The sequence below is a fragment of the Lycorma delicatula genome, chromosome 5 (assembly GCF_047948215.1).
Source record: "Lycorma delicatula isolate Av1 chromosome 5, ASM4794821v1, whole genome shotgun sequence".
NCBI classification, from domain to species: Eukaryota; Metazoa; Arthropoda; class Insecta; order Hemiptera; family Fulgoridae; genus Lycorma; species Lycorma delicatula.
This window is the reverse complement of record NC_134459.1, coordinates 157,278,351-157,294,347: the sequence shown is the minus strand read 5'-3', so window position 1 is coordinate 157,294,347 and position 15,997 is coordinate 157,278,351. Positions and strand designations below refer to the sequence as shown.

The window sequence follows — 15,997 nt, the reverse complement described above, 5'->3', positions numbered from 1 at the left end:
TTTGAGATTAATTGGCCAGTGCTAAGCATGTTAATGAAATATTTGAATTTTCAGAAAATTATTATAATATGTATATGTGATGATGCTCTGATCAAGGATCTACCATAGTTTCCCTTGAATCCAGCCAAGAAAATTCTAGAGCACTTTATTTTTTATTAGTTGAGTTATCTTTTTTATCCTGATGTTATCTATATAATTTATTATTATGTATCAAACAGAATAAAAAATCTATCTGTTTATTTACCATTCAGCCATCCACTGCATCCCTGTATGTTTAATGAAATAAGATCCATGCAGCAGGCTAAATGAGGAATAATATGTATTTAACAGCCAAACAGGGATCAGATTTTGTCTTACACTTATGCAGCAATACAATTTATTTATAAAGTGATAACACTGTAACACTACAGTGAAAGGAATAATTATGAAACCTAGCTAGCATAAACAAAGTTACTTCTGGCAACATTTTTCAGTCACTAACCAAATTTAAAAAAGTAATAATTTTATTAATAATCCCATTAAATTTAAAATTAACAAAAATCAAATTTCATTTACCAAGTGTTACACTTCGGTAAAATGTCTTTAGTACAACAGGTTTAAGGTAACAAAACATCATTTGTAATCATCATCACACTTTGGGACATCTGTTTGCTGTTTAACAATAGCCTTCACAATTAAGGGACCATTTAATAAATGAAATATATAACAGTTCTACTTTACTTACCATTTTTTTGACAACATGCCATTGATGGAGATAATTTTCTGCTTTTCAACTTAAGACAGTTTTCTTCAAAAATCTAAAATATTGACATCAACCAAAAATTCTAATTTGAAGAAAATAGCAACTAAATTCTAATTATTTTAATGGTTGTATCAAAAAAAAAAAAATTGTAATAAAATGAAATTTTTGTTATACAATATGAACGAGGTCGATTTTGAACTTCATTTTAATAAAATCTATTAATTATGGATTTTCTGTATTTACGAGATTCATATTAACAAGTAATGTGTGTATCGTTATATTAACAGTTTGTATATCAATGCAATAGATATTCAGCTAACACCTCTGTGTTGAAGGATTCTGTGTGAAGCAATATATTGACTGGCAAAGTACTCATTAAATTAAATTACTATTATTATTTTATATTCAAATTCACATAGACGGATAAATTGATTATCAAAAGGTAATTAAATAAAATTCCAATCAAAAATTAAATTTTTACATTCCCAACTATATATTCAAACAGTATGGCTGTGTAGTATAGTATTGCAGACCTTGATTTCTCATGACACCCCTTCTAACAAAATTTTGTCAATGAAAAATTCAAAAAGGATTATTTATTTATAATATATATGGGCTGTTTTTCAGTTGATATCTCCAGACTGGATGGACTTAATGGGTAGGTAAATTTTTCCACAGAATCTAATTACCATTAAATAATTAAGATAATTTCTGATGGTGATTGGTCTTATTCAAACCGTCATGAAAGGGTTTTGGGAGCAAAAAACACTTTTTTTGTCACTTCTGGAATTTTTACTAATTAGATGATTTCACTGCATTAGTATTTAATTGTATGTGTACAGGTAAATTCATTCAGGGATGGAGAAAAGTATAATTTTTTATATTTTTTCATTTTGCTTGATTTCATTCAGACTAAATTAACCATTTTTATAAAATTTTGATGCTGGCCACTTAATGACCCATATTAATGCCATTTAAATTTGGTTAAAATCAGTCAAGAGGGTGGGGGAATTTATGGTTTCATAAAAAAATCAACTGTTTTTGTGGAGCCAACAAGAATTAATATTCTTTGTAAAAAAAAAAAAAAAAATCAATGAGTAATGAGATTAAACACAACTAAAAATATAAAGTTTGCTGAATCAAATCCACAAAATTATTGATGGACTAATTAATAACTTTCCTCATAAGTAGTAGTCTGATAAGAGCAAAGCCCTCAGTAAACATTCTCCAAGTTTTTTTTTATTAATAGGGAATTTAACTTAAAGTCATCAAAAATTTTTAAATATTCTAAGGTATAATCTCTAAATTTGCAAACAAATGTGTTACATTGACTTAATTGTCTCTTCTACAAATTATTTCACATTTCCATGATCGTAACTATCTGAACAAGGTAGTTCATCCTAATGTCATTTATCAGCATGAATAAAATGTGCTTAAATTTAGCTGTTTTTCAAATTATATGATGAATTCAAAAGGTCTTTGTAGAGATAAGACATAATTAGCTTCTTTATCAGTGGTATTTTTGTCAATGGTAATCAATCACCAGTGATTCTGATTGTGATAACAATTTATTTATTATAATATATTTTATAATACTCTTTTTTTTTTAATTTACCTATATTTCATTTACAGTCAATTAAGGAAGTCTGGTTAACTTATTCTTGTCACTGCTGTGCCTTTCATTTTCCTGCACAACATGATTCACTGGGTTATCAAAAACATCAGGTCAGTCGTTAAAAATTATCTTTATTGCCAATAATTAAAACATAGAACACGACCAATAAGTTAAAGCTTTGAAAATATCCAAAGGTGTGGTAAGGAAAAAAATTTGTGATGATCCTGTATTATTTTTCTCGTCAGTCGACTATGATATTTCTTCATTCCTTTTTTAAAGTAATTTTTTCTGCATATTTTCTTTTTAATTAACTAACCTAATTAAATTAATATAACTATAACAAATGAAATTAAAATAATGAAATTTATCATAAGATTATAATCATTACCATTATTTTAACTTTTTCAAATAACCTTTAACTTGCAACTTGAACTGAAGATGCAATATGTAACAAATGTATTAGTGTAATAAGATGTGGACAGAATAGAAAGGAAAAAGGAATGAAGAATATTTCAAACAATCTAGAATTAGCAATCAGACTCGTAACAGACATATATTAATTGATAGAAATAAATAATTTTTTTTCAGTTATTTTAAAAATATTGATGTTGTAATATTTTCAATGTAGATTGTAGTGTACTGAAAAATCTTAACTATGAAGTGATGACAGATGAAAGTATTTAGCAAGACCCATTCAGTAACAAATCAATATGTTGACCATTACATCAATAACTGGTCAGCATGATTAGGTAAAGTTGCAAAACAAGAATAATTCTATAAAGATAAAAATATTTCTACATAGATTACAAATAATATAACAATGAGTTTCTTTATTAATACCATTCTAAAAATAAAATTAAATGTAATTCAATCAAGTTCATCAAATTCAAGAGGAAAGCTAACCATTGGGTTAGCTTAAAATATAATTTATAAATCTTAAACTTTTCAGTGTTAGCGGCCAATCAGGTGTGTGTTTTTTATTTCTTTCGGTTATTTTCTTTTAGTATTTTTTTGTGCTTCATTTTATATTTTTCCTTAATATCTTTATTCTCTGTAACAGAGAGTTTTACTCTTTAAGGCTTAGGAGGGTTGGTGTCTCTATGGCCCTAGCCTATGCAGCTTTTCTTCCCACTGCACTTTGAGCTGCTTAAGCTTTTACACCAGACACACCATACCACGAACACTATGCAAACTGCAAGATATAACCTTACCCAGCAATACAACATCTTACACTATTTCTTTTTACACTTATACTCGGTGGAGTTGTGACAGCTTACAAAACATAACCGTCACCCAAGATGAAAACTATCATGCCAAAGGGTGGATAGCTCTACCTAGCAAGTCTCAAACAAATATCCTCTGGGCAGCTGGGGAAACCCAGTTCTATGTAGCTCTGCCTCTGTAAGCGTGGGCTCTGCAGAGGTGTCCTGTATTTCCCTGGTACTCGTGCAACCAGAATTTCTAATTCTGATAAATGCTATAATGGTTGATGGCCCATCTGACAAAAACCAACACCTGATGTTATGCAAAAAGAGTTCACTCAGAATTATCTGATGAGGATAAGAACTCTATTGTTTAAATGGTGACGCATACCATTCACAGTATAAAAACATCCAATTTGTAGTTTGCAAAAAAAATCAGGAAGGAACTCCCTTCAAAAGGTGAAACCTTTACCGAAAAATAAGTAATAATAGGTTCAAGTGGTTCACCAAAAAACATCAGGAAATTGAGAGACGGATTGATACTGGTTAAGACATTTAATGAGCAGGGTCTCACCAACATGGCTGATATCAACATAAAAGCGGTATACCACAAATCCTGTTGGTGAGCTTCCTTACCAAGTTATAGAGGTGAAACCAATAATTAAACATCAAAGCGGAATGGAAGAATCTACTCTCGGTCTTACACAGGGTCATTCACGGGAGCCGGATGTTTTTGAAGTGGGTTGTACTCGGGCGTACGTGGTGGGAGGGGCACGTGGCTGGTGTCTGACGTTTCCTTTGTTCATAACTTTTACATTTTAGTCGTTGAGGTGGAGCCGTGGACGCTAGACCAACGCTTGTAAGCGTATGACAGTTTTGTGCGAAAAGACGAATCCGTAACTGCTGTTCAGCGAGATTTCCGCCGCCATCAGTTTAATATCCATCGTAATGCAATTGTCCCTTCTCGTAACACAATATCGCGATGGGTAAACAACCTTCGAACAAGCGGTTCAATATTGAAGAAAAAACCACCGGGTCCCCGACGAACTGCTAGCACTCCGGATAACATCGAACGAGTAAGGGAAGCCATTGTCAGAAGCCCACGCCGCTCTATTCAGAGGCATTCAGCAGCGCTTCAAATGAGCACAAGTACGGTAAGACGAATTGTGCATACAAACCTGCATTTCCATCCTTACAAGATAGCCGTCGTGCAGCAGTTAAACGAGCAAGATTTCACGCAGCGATTACAATTTTGTCGACAAATGCTTACCGTTTTCGAAGAAAATGAAAATTTGTTATTTTTAATGAGTGATGAAGCCCATTTTCATCTGAATGGCTTCGTCAACAAACAGAATTGCCGGTATTGTGCAGAAAGAAACCCACATCAGCTTCACGAGAGACCACTTCATAGCCCAAAGGTGACTGTCTGGTGTGCAATAGGAAAGGTCGGTGTTATTGGAACATATTTTTTTGAAGAAAATGACGCTGCCGTAACTGTAACAGCTGATCGTTACATTGCGATGTTGAATACGTTTTTCATCCCTGAGTTACAAAACCGGGGAATCTATTTTCAAAATGTGTTATTCCAGCAGGATGGAGCTACAGCGCACACAGCGAGGGCAACGATGACTGTTCTCCGTAACTTGTTTCCGACACGGATTGTTTCCAGATTCGGCGACATTCCTTGGCCCCCTCGGTCCCACGACTTGAGTAGTTGTGATTTTTTTCTGTTGGGGTTTCTGGAATCGCGTGTGTTCGGCAATAAACCGCGTACATTGGAGGACCTAAAGATCGCAATTCGTCATCACGTCACCCAGATTGATGTAGACATGCTGCAAAGAATTGAGGCCAGTTACCGTGAAAGGCTATTACAATGTATTGCCCAAATTGGACATCACTTCTTGGACATAATTTTTCGTTCATGAGTAAGTAACAAATGCTTTGATTTAACAAGTGTTTCAGAACCAATAAAACTTTTTTAAAGTAAATATTCAATTTTTTATGATTATTTTAAAAACATCCGGTTCCCGTGAATGACCCTGTACTAATGTTTACCCTTCCATACCATCAGAGAAAATAAATTACCTATCTGTTCGAGTATGACCTTTCATTCCCAACCCACGGCGATGTTTCAAGTGTCAATGTTATGGTAACACTACATCTTGCACAAAAACTACAGCATGTGCTTGATGTGCTAATGAAGGTCACAACGATACTAAATGTCAAGAGAAAGAAAGATGTGCTAACTATGGAGGATCACACTCAGTTCTCTCACAAGATAGCCCAACTTTTAAAGAAGAGAAGACAATTCTCAAAATTTGTACCATACAGAACCTATGTTTACCGGCTGCACAAAAAGAATATAAAAAGACACTGAACTCCTGGAACCTGGTTAAACAGACATCTCTTTTGCTGCTGCTACATCAAGAAGCCCCTGCAAATGTGCTTAATCCATAGCGTGAATCCTGCAGTGCTTAAGCTGCTTCGCTCACAGATACTATTTCTTAGATAATTAATATGAACAAGAAGTAAATAGTTGGAGTTAATGAAAGCAATGTTTTTGGGATCCCTCTGAAAGTTCCTGTTCCCTAAGTTTTGCCTTTATGGACAGGAATAAATACAACTGTCTGTAAGCCATCTAATAAGCTTCCTGTTAAGGGAGCCCACACAAGCAATCCACACAAGGGTTGTAGACTACAACTTCTCATTTTTTTCAAAATCTCCCCCTCCATTACCTCGTATATTGGAGAAATGCTTGAGAGACTGTCTGACCCCAGAACATCAAAGTTTATTAAAATTAAAATTTCTGAAAAGAAAAACCAGATCTCCTATAATTAATTTTATATATATTTGTAATTCTATACCTATAGTTACTTTCATTTATGAACATTATTTAGTGGAACATTTGAGATCTTCGGTTCCACATTGAAGGTGTTAAGAGTATTAATACATACACAAGAACCTTTAATAATGCACTTGCAAGAAACAAAACTCCTGCGGCAAGGTGAAATTATACTCAGGGACTATTTCTCTCGTAGATAGTAGAGAAAATGGTCTGGTGTTAGTGCCTTCATGCAGAACGGGGTGTCAGCTACAAGAATACTACCGGCTATTCTCATCTCTGCTGTTACCATAAAAATCTCTATCCCTTTCAAATTGCATATCCCTGCAGTCAATATATCTCACCAAACTCCAAGTTCGATGCTTTAGATATACAAAATCTCCTCATCCAGATTCCATCTCCTTCATTAATAGTAGCAGAATTTATTGCCCACCATATTTCATGCAGTTCAATAATCAGTTCTCATCAATTAAATACCATAGACAGAGTGAGAGGACTAGGATCTCTGTCTGCTGAATGACGGATCATGCACATTTGTCATCATCTTCTGGTACATTGTCCAACATCGACCTCTCCTTATGCTCATCTAGTTCTTCCTCATCTTAATTGGTCTACTTGTGATAACTTTAATGGCAGTGACCATAGGCCAATAATTATTACTTTTGGTGTCAACCATTGGTGAACAGATGGTCGCCATGGAGATGGATTGTTAAAAAGTAAATTGGAATGATTACCATTAAAGCCCTCCCATCACTATATGATGATATTGTTGACGCCCTTGATCAACTTACCTGTTTTACCTCTTTGGTACTCGAGAATACTAATAGTTACATTCCACAAACATCTGGAAACCTTAAATGTTCCTCCATTCCTTGGTAGAATGATGACTGCCAAAACGTGATTAGGAAATGACAGCAGGCATAGAGTAAATTTAACCACAGACCTACACCTGAATTTACACTGTGAGCGATGTGTCGTCGGGTATTCATAGACGCTAGGAGAAAGTTATGGATGAATTACGTAGATACCATCTCACGTACTACTCCCTTGTCAACTATATGGAAGAAGCGTCGTGCAATTTTCTTATCATAGAAATAATCTATTCTTGGACTTATTCATGATGGAGAACTTCTTAGGTCTTCTCCTGCAATCGCAAACTTGGCAGCTTGCTTTCTTTTGTTATCTCTCACTTCATCATATACTAAAATATCTCAGAGATGTAAGATACAGATGAAAATAGTACCGTTAAACATGATTCCATCGTTGAATTAAATGCTCCCTTTACATTCAACGTCACATGCATTAAAAATCTTACCTGACACCTCCCCTGAACCTGACAACATCTTTCTCAGTATGCATTCAAACCTTCCCAATTCGGCACTACAACAACTATTGCGAATTTATAATGTGTTGTTCTCTGTTCAAGTCTTCTCACCCATCTGGTCGGAAGCCATTGTCGTACCAGTACTTAAACCTGGTAAAGACAAAGCATGCTCCTCAGATTACTGCATTATCTCTTTGACAAACATTTTTTGCAAATTGATGGAGAGAATGGTGAACCGTAGGCTTACATGGTACTTAGAGAGACATACCATTTTGTCTTCAGAACAGTGTAGATTCCGCCAAGGACGATCTTCCATTAACAATTTATTGTCACTGGAAACACCTATTCAAAAGGCTATCCTGCTCCATCAGCGTCTCGTCGCTAACTTCTTTGATATCAGGAAGGCATATGACACGGCCTGGTGACATCATATACTAAACACCCTTGAAGAATGGGGAGTCACGGGCAATGAGTTTGCATTCATAAGGGGTTTCTTAAATGACTGAACTTTCCGTGTTCATGTTAGAGATTCTGTGTCGAGTAGCGTCACCTTGGAGATTAGAGTACCTCAAGGAAGTGTATTAAGTAACACCTTATTTGTTATAGTCATCAATAGTATTACTAAATTTGTGCAACCATCTGTTTCATGTTCTTTATTTGTTGATGATATTGCTATATACATCATGTCCCGTTCAACAGCTGAGGGACTACTACAGAATACTATACCTCGCCTTGAAACTTGGTCTTAGGTTACCAGCTTGACCTTCTCACCTGAGAAAACAAAATGTGTAGTATTTTCTCACCTGCAAGACCCTTTTATTCCACAAGTCTTTTTCATCAGAGAGCCAGCTGCTATTTCTCCTGACGTTAAGTTTTTAGGTTTACTTTTTTATATCCGTCTTACAGGGTTAAACACATTAAACAGTAAAAAACGAGATGTTTAAAAATTCTAGATATGTTACGAGTCCTTAGTAATACCAAGTGCGGAACCGATCGATCATGTATGTTGTGTTTTTATTATTCTTTTTTCTGGTCCAGTTTGGATTACGGCAGCATCATCTACTCTTCAGCGCGTCGTATCTTCTGACTGTGATAGTTTTAAGTGATATTGTTTTAGCTGTGATATTGGCTGCAAGTTTTTTTGTATTTAGTTTTTTTTTGTTAAAATATGTTAGTTCCGGATGATAAGATTTTTCTCTCTCCCCCTAAAAAAAAAACCTTTATATTGATGATGATTGTTCACCAACTGAAATGCAAATTCTAGATTTTTAGTTTTTGTATATAATAAAAATTTTTTTTTACCTTATTTTATATTACACATATGATATATGGTAAATTTTACCCTGCATTGCAATTTTCAGAATACACTATTTAGAATGAACGTGACTTAATGTTCTTGTAGCATAAATAAACAAATTTATTCTATTTAAATGATAAAATTTTTAATATTACAATGTTTCTTGTTCTTCATAGGAGATACTGAAAAGAATGACAGAGGAATGCACAAATCATCAACAGCTATCGTTGAAATTTCAGTCAGAAGAACCATTAAGACACTCTTTTCCAACATTACCATCACTTAATACTGATGAAACTTTTCATCAAATAATACATTTTGGTACGTAACTATATAATCCATATTTATATAGAAATATTCTGTTTTAACTTTTTAGTACAAGGACTACTATCTAATTAGTTGACAAATAAGTTATTGATTGACTTTCAATTATTTATTTATTTAGCATATGACATTTTCAGTATTTAAACTTACCAAAGTTTGGCTAAATAGTATATTAATGTAATAAATGCATATATAATACGCAAAGAAAAACACTTATACAGTCTACACACAAATATATCAAACATAGAAAACCTACACACAAACATAAAATTTAAAAGATCAAATTGTATTCCAAAACAAATAGTTTTTATTCAAACATCAAGTCACTAACATTTATGTATTTAATTTCACTTATTGTTGCCATTTGAAAATCTTCTGGACTACCCTCACATGCTCTGAGAAGGTAGTCTTTTTCTTTGATGTTTTACGGTTTGCCTTGCATAATGATGTTGGCAGCCTACTCCAGCTATGTAATGAGTGTGTACATCTGCCATGCTCCATTCTCTATCTGTTCAAAGCCATCCATATTCAAAGGGACTGCTCAAATCCAGATATACTTCATAATTACACAGTAAGTCATGACATTGAAGGAGAGCGCTTTTATGCCACTATCTTTTCTACTCTTCTCTCAACACCATCTCAAACCATAGAGAGAATTTTACAGAGGAAAGGGAGTTCCTGTGATGTTCAAGTTTGGGATATCAGTGTGCTGAGTTTTGGACTTCACCAAATCTTGTTGAACTCTCAGAAAGACCTTCTTCCTCTGCAAATGCTGGAGGTATCATTCAACACACAACTAAAATGTGGGTATTGTTCTAATTACTCAAGGATAAGGCACAGAGTAATGTTTAGCTGTACTTTGCAAAGAAGAACATTACTTACCAACACAGAGGCACAATACACTGTCACAGAATACACCAAGCTTAATGCTAGAGTTCTCAGAGTTGCCGCATTTGATCCCCAAGCAGTATCACATAACTTTTGGATTACACCTGTTTCTTTTTTAATTTTTTGAGCATTTTTTGCAAGATGGACTTTAAAGGTTGAAGTTCTATCAAAAGTAATATCCAGATATGTTGATGTCTATCATAAGCAACTCTACCCAAATCAAAATATACTTCAAGCTCTCTATACACTAGCCTATTGTAAGTTGAAAGGAAGTCACTACAACCTTAGTTGAATTAGGCTTAAGTCACCATTTATGGAAGTATTCTGTCAACATTGACAAGTCAGAATGAGAAATTTCTCTGTAGTCTCAAAAGTTCTTGTCTGGTAGATTTAGCCCGATCATCAGCATATCCAAACTTCCAGTTTACTGCTAAAAAGCCTTTTTTAAATAAATAAAAAAAGATCTAGAAGTTTCTCATTGATTTTATGGCTCTAGTTAGCTAATTATGCATTTAGTTTGATGAAAAGAATTTAGTTATCAATGCTATGTCTGGGCAAAAGAGGGAGATGGTAAAAATTACCATTTGAACTATTAAAGTAAGTCATATATTGTTTGGTTGACATACAAATGTTCTTCAGTGACTAATGAGGATCATCTAAAATATCTCTAAAAGTATCTCTAAAGTAAAGACTGCTGGGAAATTTCTCTTCAGGTTGGCGAACCTGTTTCGTTCATTTAGGCTTCAGGAACCTGTTTATACCATTTAGGCTTCAGGAAGGTTTGTGCACGTTGGGTACCGCACGTCGTAACGAAACGTCACAAAAAAAATTCGAATGGGATCTGCTTTTAAGTTTTTGATGCGCTACACAGAAAAAGGTGATGGGTTCCTTAATTCAATTGTTCCCGGCGATGAAACATGGATTTCATATTACACGCCAGAGAGAAAACGGGAGTCAAGTGTATGGCGTCACCTTCAATCACTAACTAGACCAATAAAGGTCAAGCCACAGCCATTTGGACGCAAACTGATGGCTACAGTCTTTTGGGATCGGTTTGACATACTGATGATTGATTTCATGCCACGTGGAACGAGTATAAATGCAGAAGCCTACTGCGAAACTCCACATAAGTTGCGGCGCACCATTCAAAATCGGCGACGTGGGAGACTGACCGACGGCGTCTTACTGCTGTACGACAATGCACGTCGACATGTTGCGGGTCCAGCACATGATTTACTGAGAACATTTGGATGGGAAATTTACGATCACCCACCATATAGTACGGACTTAGCTCTTTCTGCTTACCATTTGTTTGGGAAATTGAAAAATTAGGTAAGCAATTCACAGGTGACGATGAACTTAAAAATACTGTTAATCAATGGCTAAATGGACTAGCGGCAGAATAATACGACGAGATTATATTCAAGCTGGTGAATCGCTACGATAGATGTCTTAATTCATGTGGCGATTATATAGAGAAGTAGTATAAAATATGTAAGAGGGCTATTAAGAAAATAAGGAACCTTTCCACCTAACGCCACCAGGCGCACGCCAATCGCGTATATATTGGTGTGCTCGTGTTCGGCACCTCAGTCAGCGTCCAGCCGTGACAACGGGAACATCTCCGCACTGCCCGTTTTTTTTATATACAAATTTGAAATGTGTGCTGCAATAGAAAATCCCGCCAGTTGTGAGGTGCGGTCTGGGATTCCTTTTTTGTTGGCAAAAAACTTAAAACCAATAGAAATTCATCGGGAACTGTGTGAAGTGTACGGGAACAACGTAATGAGTGAAAGTGTTGTCAGGAAGTGGTGCATTCAGTTTAAAAATGGCCGAACAAACGTTCACGATAAAGAGAAGAGTGGACGTCCGAGCATTGTGACTGACGATCTGGTCTCCAAAGTTGACGAAAAGATTCGTGAAAACCGCCATTTCACAATAACTGAGCTTTCTCTATGTTTCACGGACTTTGTGCAAGATGGGTGCGTCACTGAGTGGTTGAGATCACAGGCGGCAGAATTCTATGACACAGGAATTTCAAAGCTTGTCCACCGCTATGGTAAGTGCCTGAATTTGTATGTGATTATGTTGAAAAGTAGTATTTTAGTCCCTCTTTCACATGTATATAATAAAACGTTTTTCTTGTACTTGGTTTTTTTAAATTCCAAAACGTTCCTTACTTTCTGAATAGCCCTAGTTTAAGAGAAATAAAAAATATTTATGCTGTTTTCAGAATAAATCTTTTTACAACGAAAGTGTCTTTACTTTAGACATAACCTCTAGTACAATTACTTCTGATTAATATGGTCCTTTTTCAATGAATTCTGATGGCACAATTATGTTATGCTTCTAAACCCGTTATGGCTACAACTTCTAAGTTCATAGATGCCTGGTTGAAATATTAAAAATTGTTAGATTAAAGAGAACCAGTCTTTTTGGACCTCTGTTAATCAGAGCATTATTACTACAAACACAACACACAATCATCAGAGAATGTTGATAATATTGTGTCCTTCCACACCTTGCACTTCACAGTTGGCAGGAGCAAAATAATAGATTACATTAGATTAAATATGTTTTATTAACCACTGCATTACAAGCATCAGAATGGACAAGCATATATGCATAAAAAGAGATTGTAGATTGCTGGTTACTACTGCACATATTATTTATAGGATTATTTTTAATAGCTAATCAAAAGTCATTTTTGGAAGAATCTTCATATATCTGAATCTTAACACTACCCATCTAAATGACATTTTTAAAGTGTCGTATGCAATACGGTTATATAATTTTGCATTATATTAGTGTAGTGTGGGAATGAAAAAAAAAGAAAGAATTTGATTTTTTATTTTGTTTACATTATTATAAACACCCAGTCATTAAGTTGCTGTGGACTATTATTTATACGGAGAAAGTAAATTTCTGTATGATGAAGCAAAAAAAAACTGGCTGACTAAATGTAAATAGAACACAAAAAATAATCTTTTGACATCCTCCAAAATAGTGGTTTCTGTTTTTTGTACTAATTTTATTTCTGTAACTAATCAAGTTTCCTTTCTAAAATTATAATACATAAGAACAGAATTAATTCATCTGTTTAAACATTTTTAAACACATCAATTTTTTTAATTACATTCATCAGAACTTGAACTTCAAACTGATTAAGCAGTAACATTTTTTAATGTTTTAAAATACAGCATGATAAATGTATGCAAAAACCACAAAATTAATATTTCAGTGGTCTTATCACAAATTAAATCATTAAACTTTTAGTAGTTGAGGCCAAGTGCCCAATACCTGCCCAATTTTTTGATAGTTAAAGATTTCAGAAATAAAATAAATGACTTTTTTTAGTATTCTACTCCTTTCTAAAGTTTTATAACACTATATTAACAATTGGTGTTATCAGAAAACTTATTATTTACTATTACACTTGGTCTGTTCTCTCCAAAGAAACCTCTGGATAATGACTGTAGCCACTTCCTAAATAACTTTTGATGTTACTAATTGTAGCATTCCTGATTTACTTACTTAGAGATGTGAAGGTTAAAGCATTAATTTGATAGACATATCCTTCTACTACTACAGAAAATCTTACACAGCACTACAATAAAAAATGTTTTCTACAATAAAGAATTACATAAAGATTTATGTGTGCAGGTTGCTAGCTAAGTAAAACATTTTCTAAAACCCTTCCAGTTTTTTCATAAGCTTCTAACTTTAATATGCTGCTCTAGTGTTGATATAAATGGGTAAAGTTGATACTGTTCAAAAAGCTATATTACTGAATTAGAACAGAAACAATCAACTGCATATACTACTGTAAAACTGAGATTTTCTATTTCTTGCTAACCCACTTCCTTTTTTGTTTCTATTTATCTAGTTCCTGGATTTTCAGGAAACTAACATCGCTACTATCAGTCCTGCTGAAGACAAACAACCCTTGGGCTAAGTAAACAACCCAAGCAGAACAAGAAATAAACTAGAGTTTTCAGTAAATCTCAAAATATGAGATCATTTCTTTTTGTAAATAAAGATGATTTATTTTTCAAAGAACTCAAATACTCAGAATTAAAGATGTTTAATTCAAGTTTGAAAATACAGGATTTGTATTTTTAAAAATGCTCTTATACACCTGAAATGATAAACTTCGATCATTACATAATAAGTATACAATTATGTTCAATAAATACTTACACTCCATAACAAGTCCAAAATGATTAACTATACATGATCTCTGTTAAATGAATTTTTTTAGCCAAAGGCACACTCCAAAACCCTCTTTCCTTGAGCTGCATCCAGTATAAATAGAATTAATCTCAATCTCCAGAATTCACATTAACTGAAAAAAGTCTCGAATTTATTTTAATACCCATTTCTTCCCATTAATTTAAAAATATATTTTTATCTAAAACTATATTTGTTTGAAATATCTATTATTTCTAAAAAAACAATTAAACTTCTTTTTCAGATTTAAATGTAAAACAAGGAAAGAAGATCCACTCATTATGTGGAAATATGTCAAAAAATTATAATGAGGTAAAATGCAGTCCAAAACCAGATGCATTTAATCCATGTGAAGATTTAATGGGAAACTGGACATTAAGAATTGCAGTGTGGATAGTTGCAGTTTCAGCATTACTAGGAAATTTTGCTGTATTATTAGTTTTAATAAGTTCTAGATTTCGTATGACCGTACCGAAATTTCTGATGTGTAATTTAGCTCTAGCAGATCTATGTATGGGTGTATATTTACTTCTAATTGCAATAATGGATGCTCGTTCAATCGGTTATTACTTCAATCATGCAATCGACTGGCAGAGTGGTAAGAGATTTTTTTATATAACACACTGAAATAATTAATACCAATTACTGTAGTTTGAAGATAAATCTGATTGGATGAATCCAAATATCTGTTGAAGATAAATCCAAGTAGCTGAATGTTTTCAGAATAGAATACAATTTTTTATTTGAGTAAAAGCAAAATATTTATGTCGCAATTTTTAATTTTATGTCAATTGTTTTAACTTTCATGCTGCAAAGATAGGTAGCTTGTGAAAAACAATGAGCAACAGTGTAAAAGGAAAACCAAAGAGATAATATATTAACATCAAAGTCTCTAAAAATATTTTCAAAAAATTATTTTAAATTAAAGATGTATAGAACACATGCAATTAATAACACAAAATTGTTTTTAAGAATAACTAAGTCAAATTTAAAATGTACTTTTTATTTGATTAGCTATCATTCTTAGTTCAAGCATAAAGTTTCATTTTTTTAATTTAGTTTGATTTGTAATATAAGCAATCATTTCTAAATTTTCAATTTTCACTGCCAATTGTCACTCGTACACTAATTAAATTATTTTATTTTAATATTTTATATGTTTTCACACACACTTGAGGAATATAGAAAATGTCAGTATTCAAAAATAAATCAAAGAACATAAAAAAATTTAATGTCCAGTTATAAACGTCTAATATCTAATGAACAAAATATGGAGGAAAAAACTGATCCATAAAGAGAACAGACTTTATCCTAGCATTACTATTCATTAACGACTTGCGTAATGTAAATTTCAGAGAGAAATGTATAGAGATTGGTTCTACAATAATAAATTAGTTCTTAGTACAAGTAAATCTAATTTTGTTAATTTCCTGGATGGGAAAGAAGTGACCTTCTCTGTAAAATATCATAAACACTCTTGCTCATGTAACACTATTTTGTGTATGTGAGTGTATAAGGAAAACTAATTCCACT

The 15,997-nt window shown here is 33.4% G+C and overlaps 1 protein-coding gene across 1 annotated transcript in view; it reads left to right on the top strand.

Annotated features, from left to right (window-relative positions):
• The window catches only part of LOC142325775 (follicle-stimulating hormone receptor-like), a 62,367-nt gene that overhangs the window by 38,731 nt on the left and 7,639 nt on the right, over positions 1-15,997 (top strand). The window contains exons 4-6 of the mRNA XM_075367806.1: positions 2,375-2,467; positions 9,199-9,343; positions 14,709-15,062. Of these exons, the coding sequence (XP_075223921.1) occupies positions 2,375-2,467; positions 9,199-9,343; positions 14,709-15,062 (592 nt within the window). The remainder of the gene's footprint in view (positions 1-2,374; positions 2,468-9,198; positions 9,344-14,708; positions 15,063-15,997) is intronic.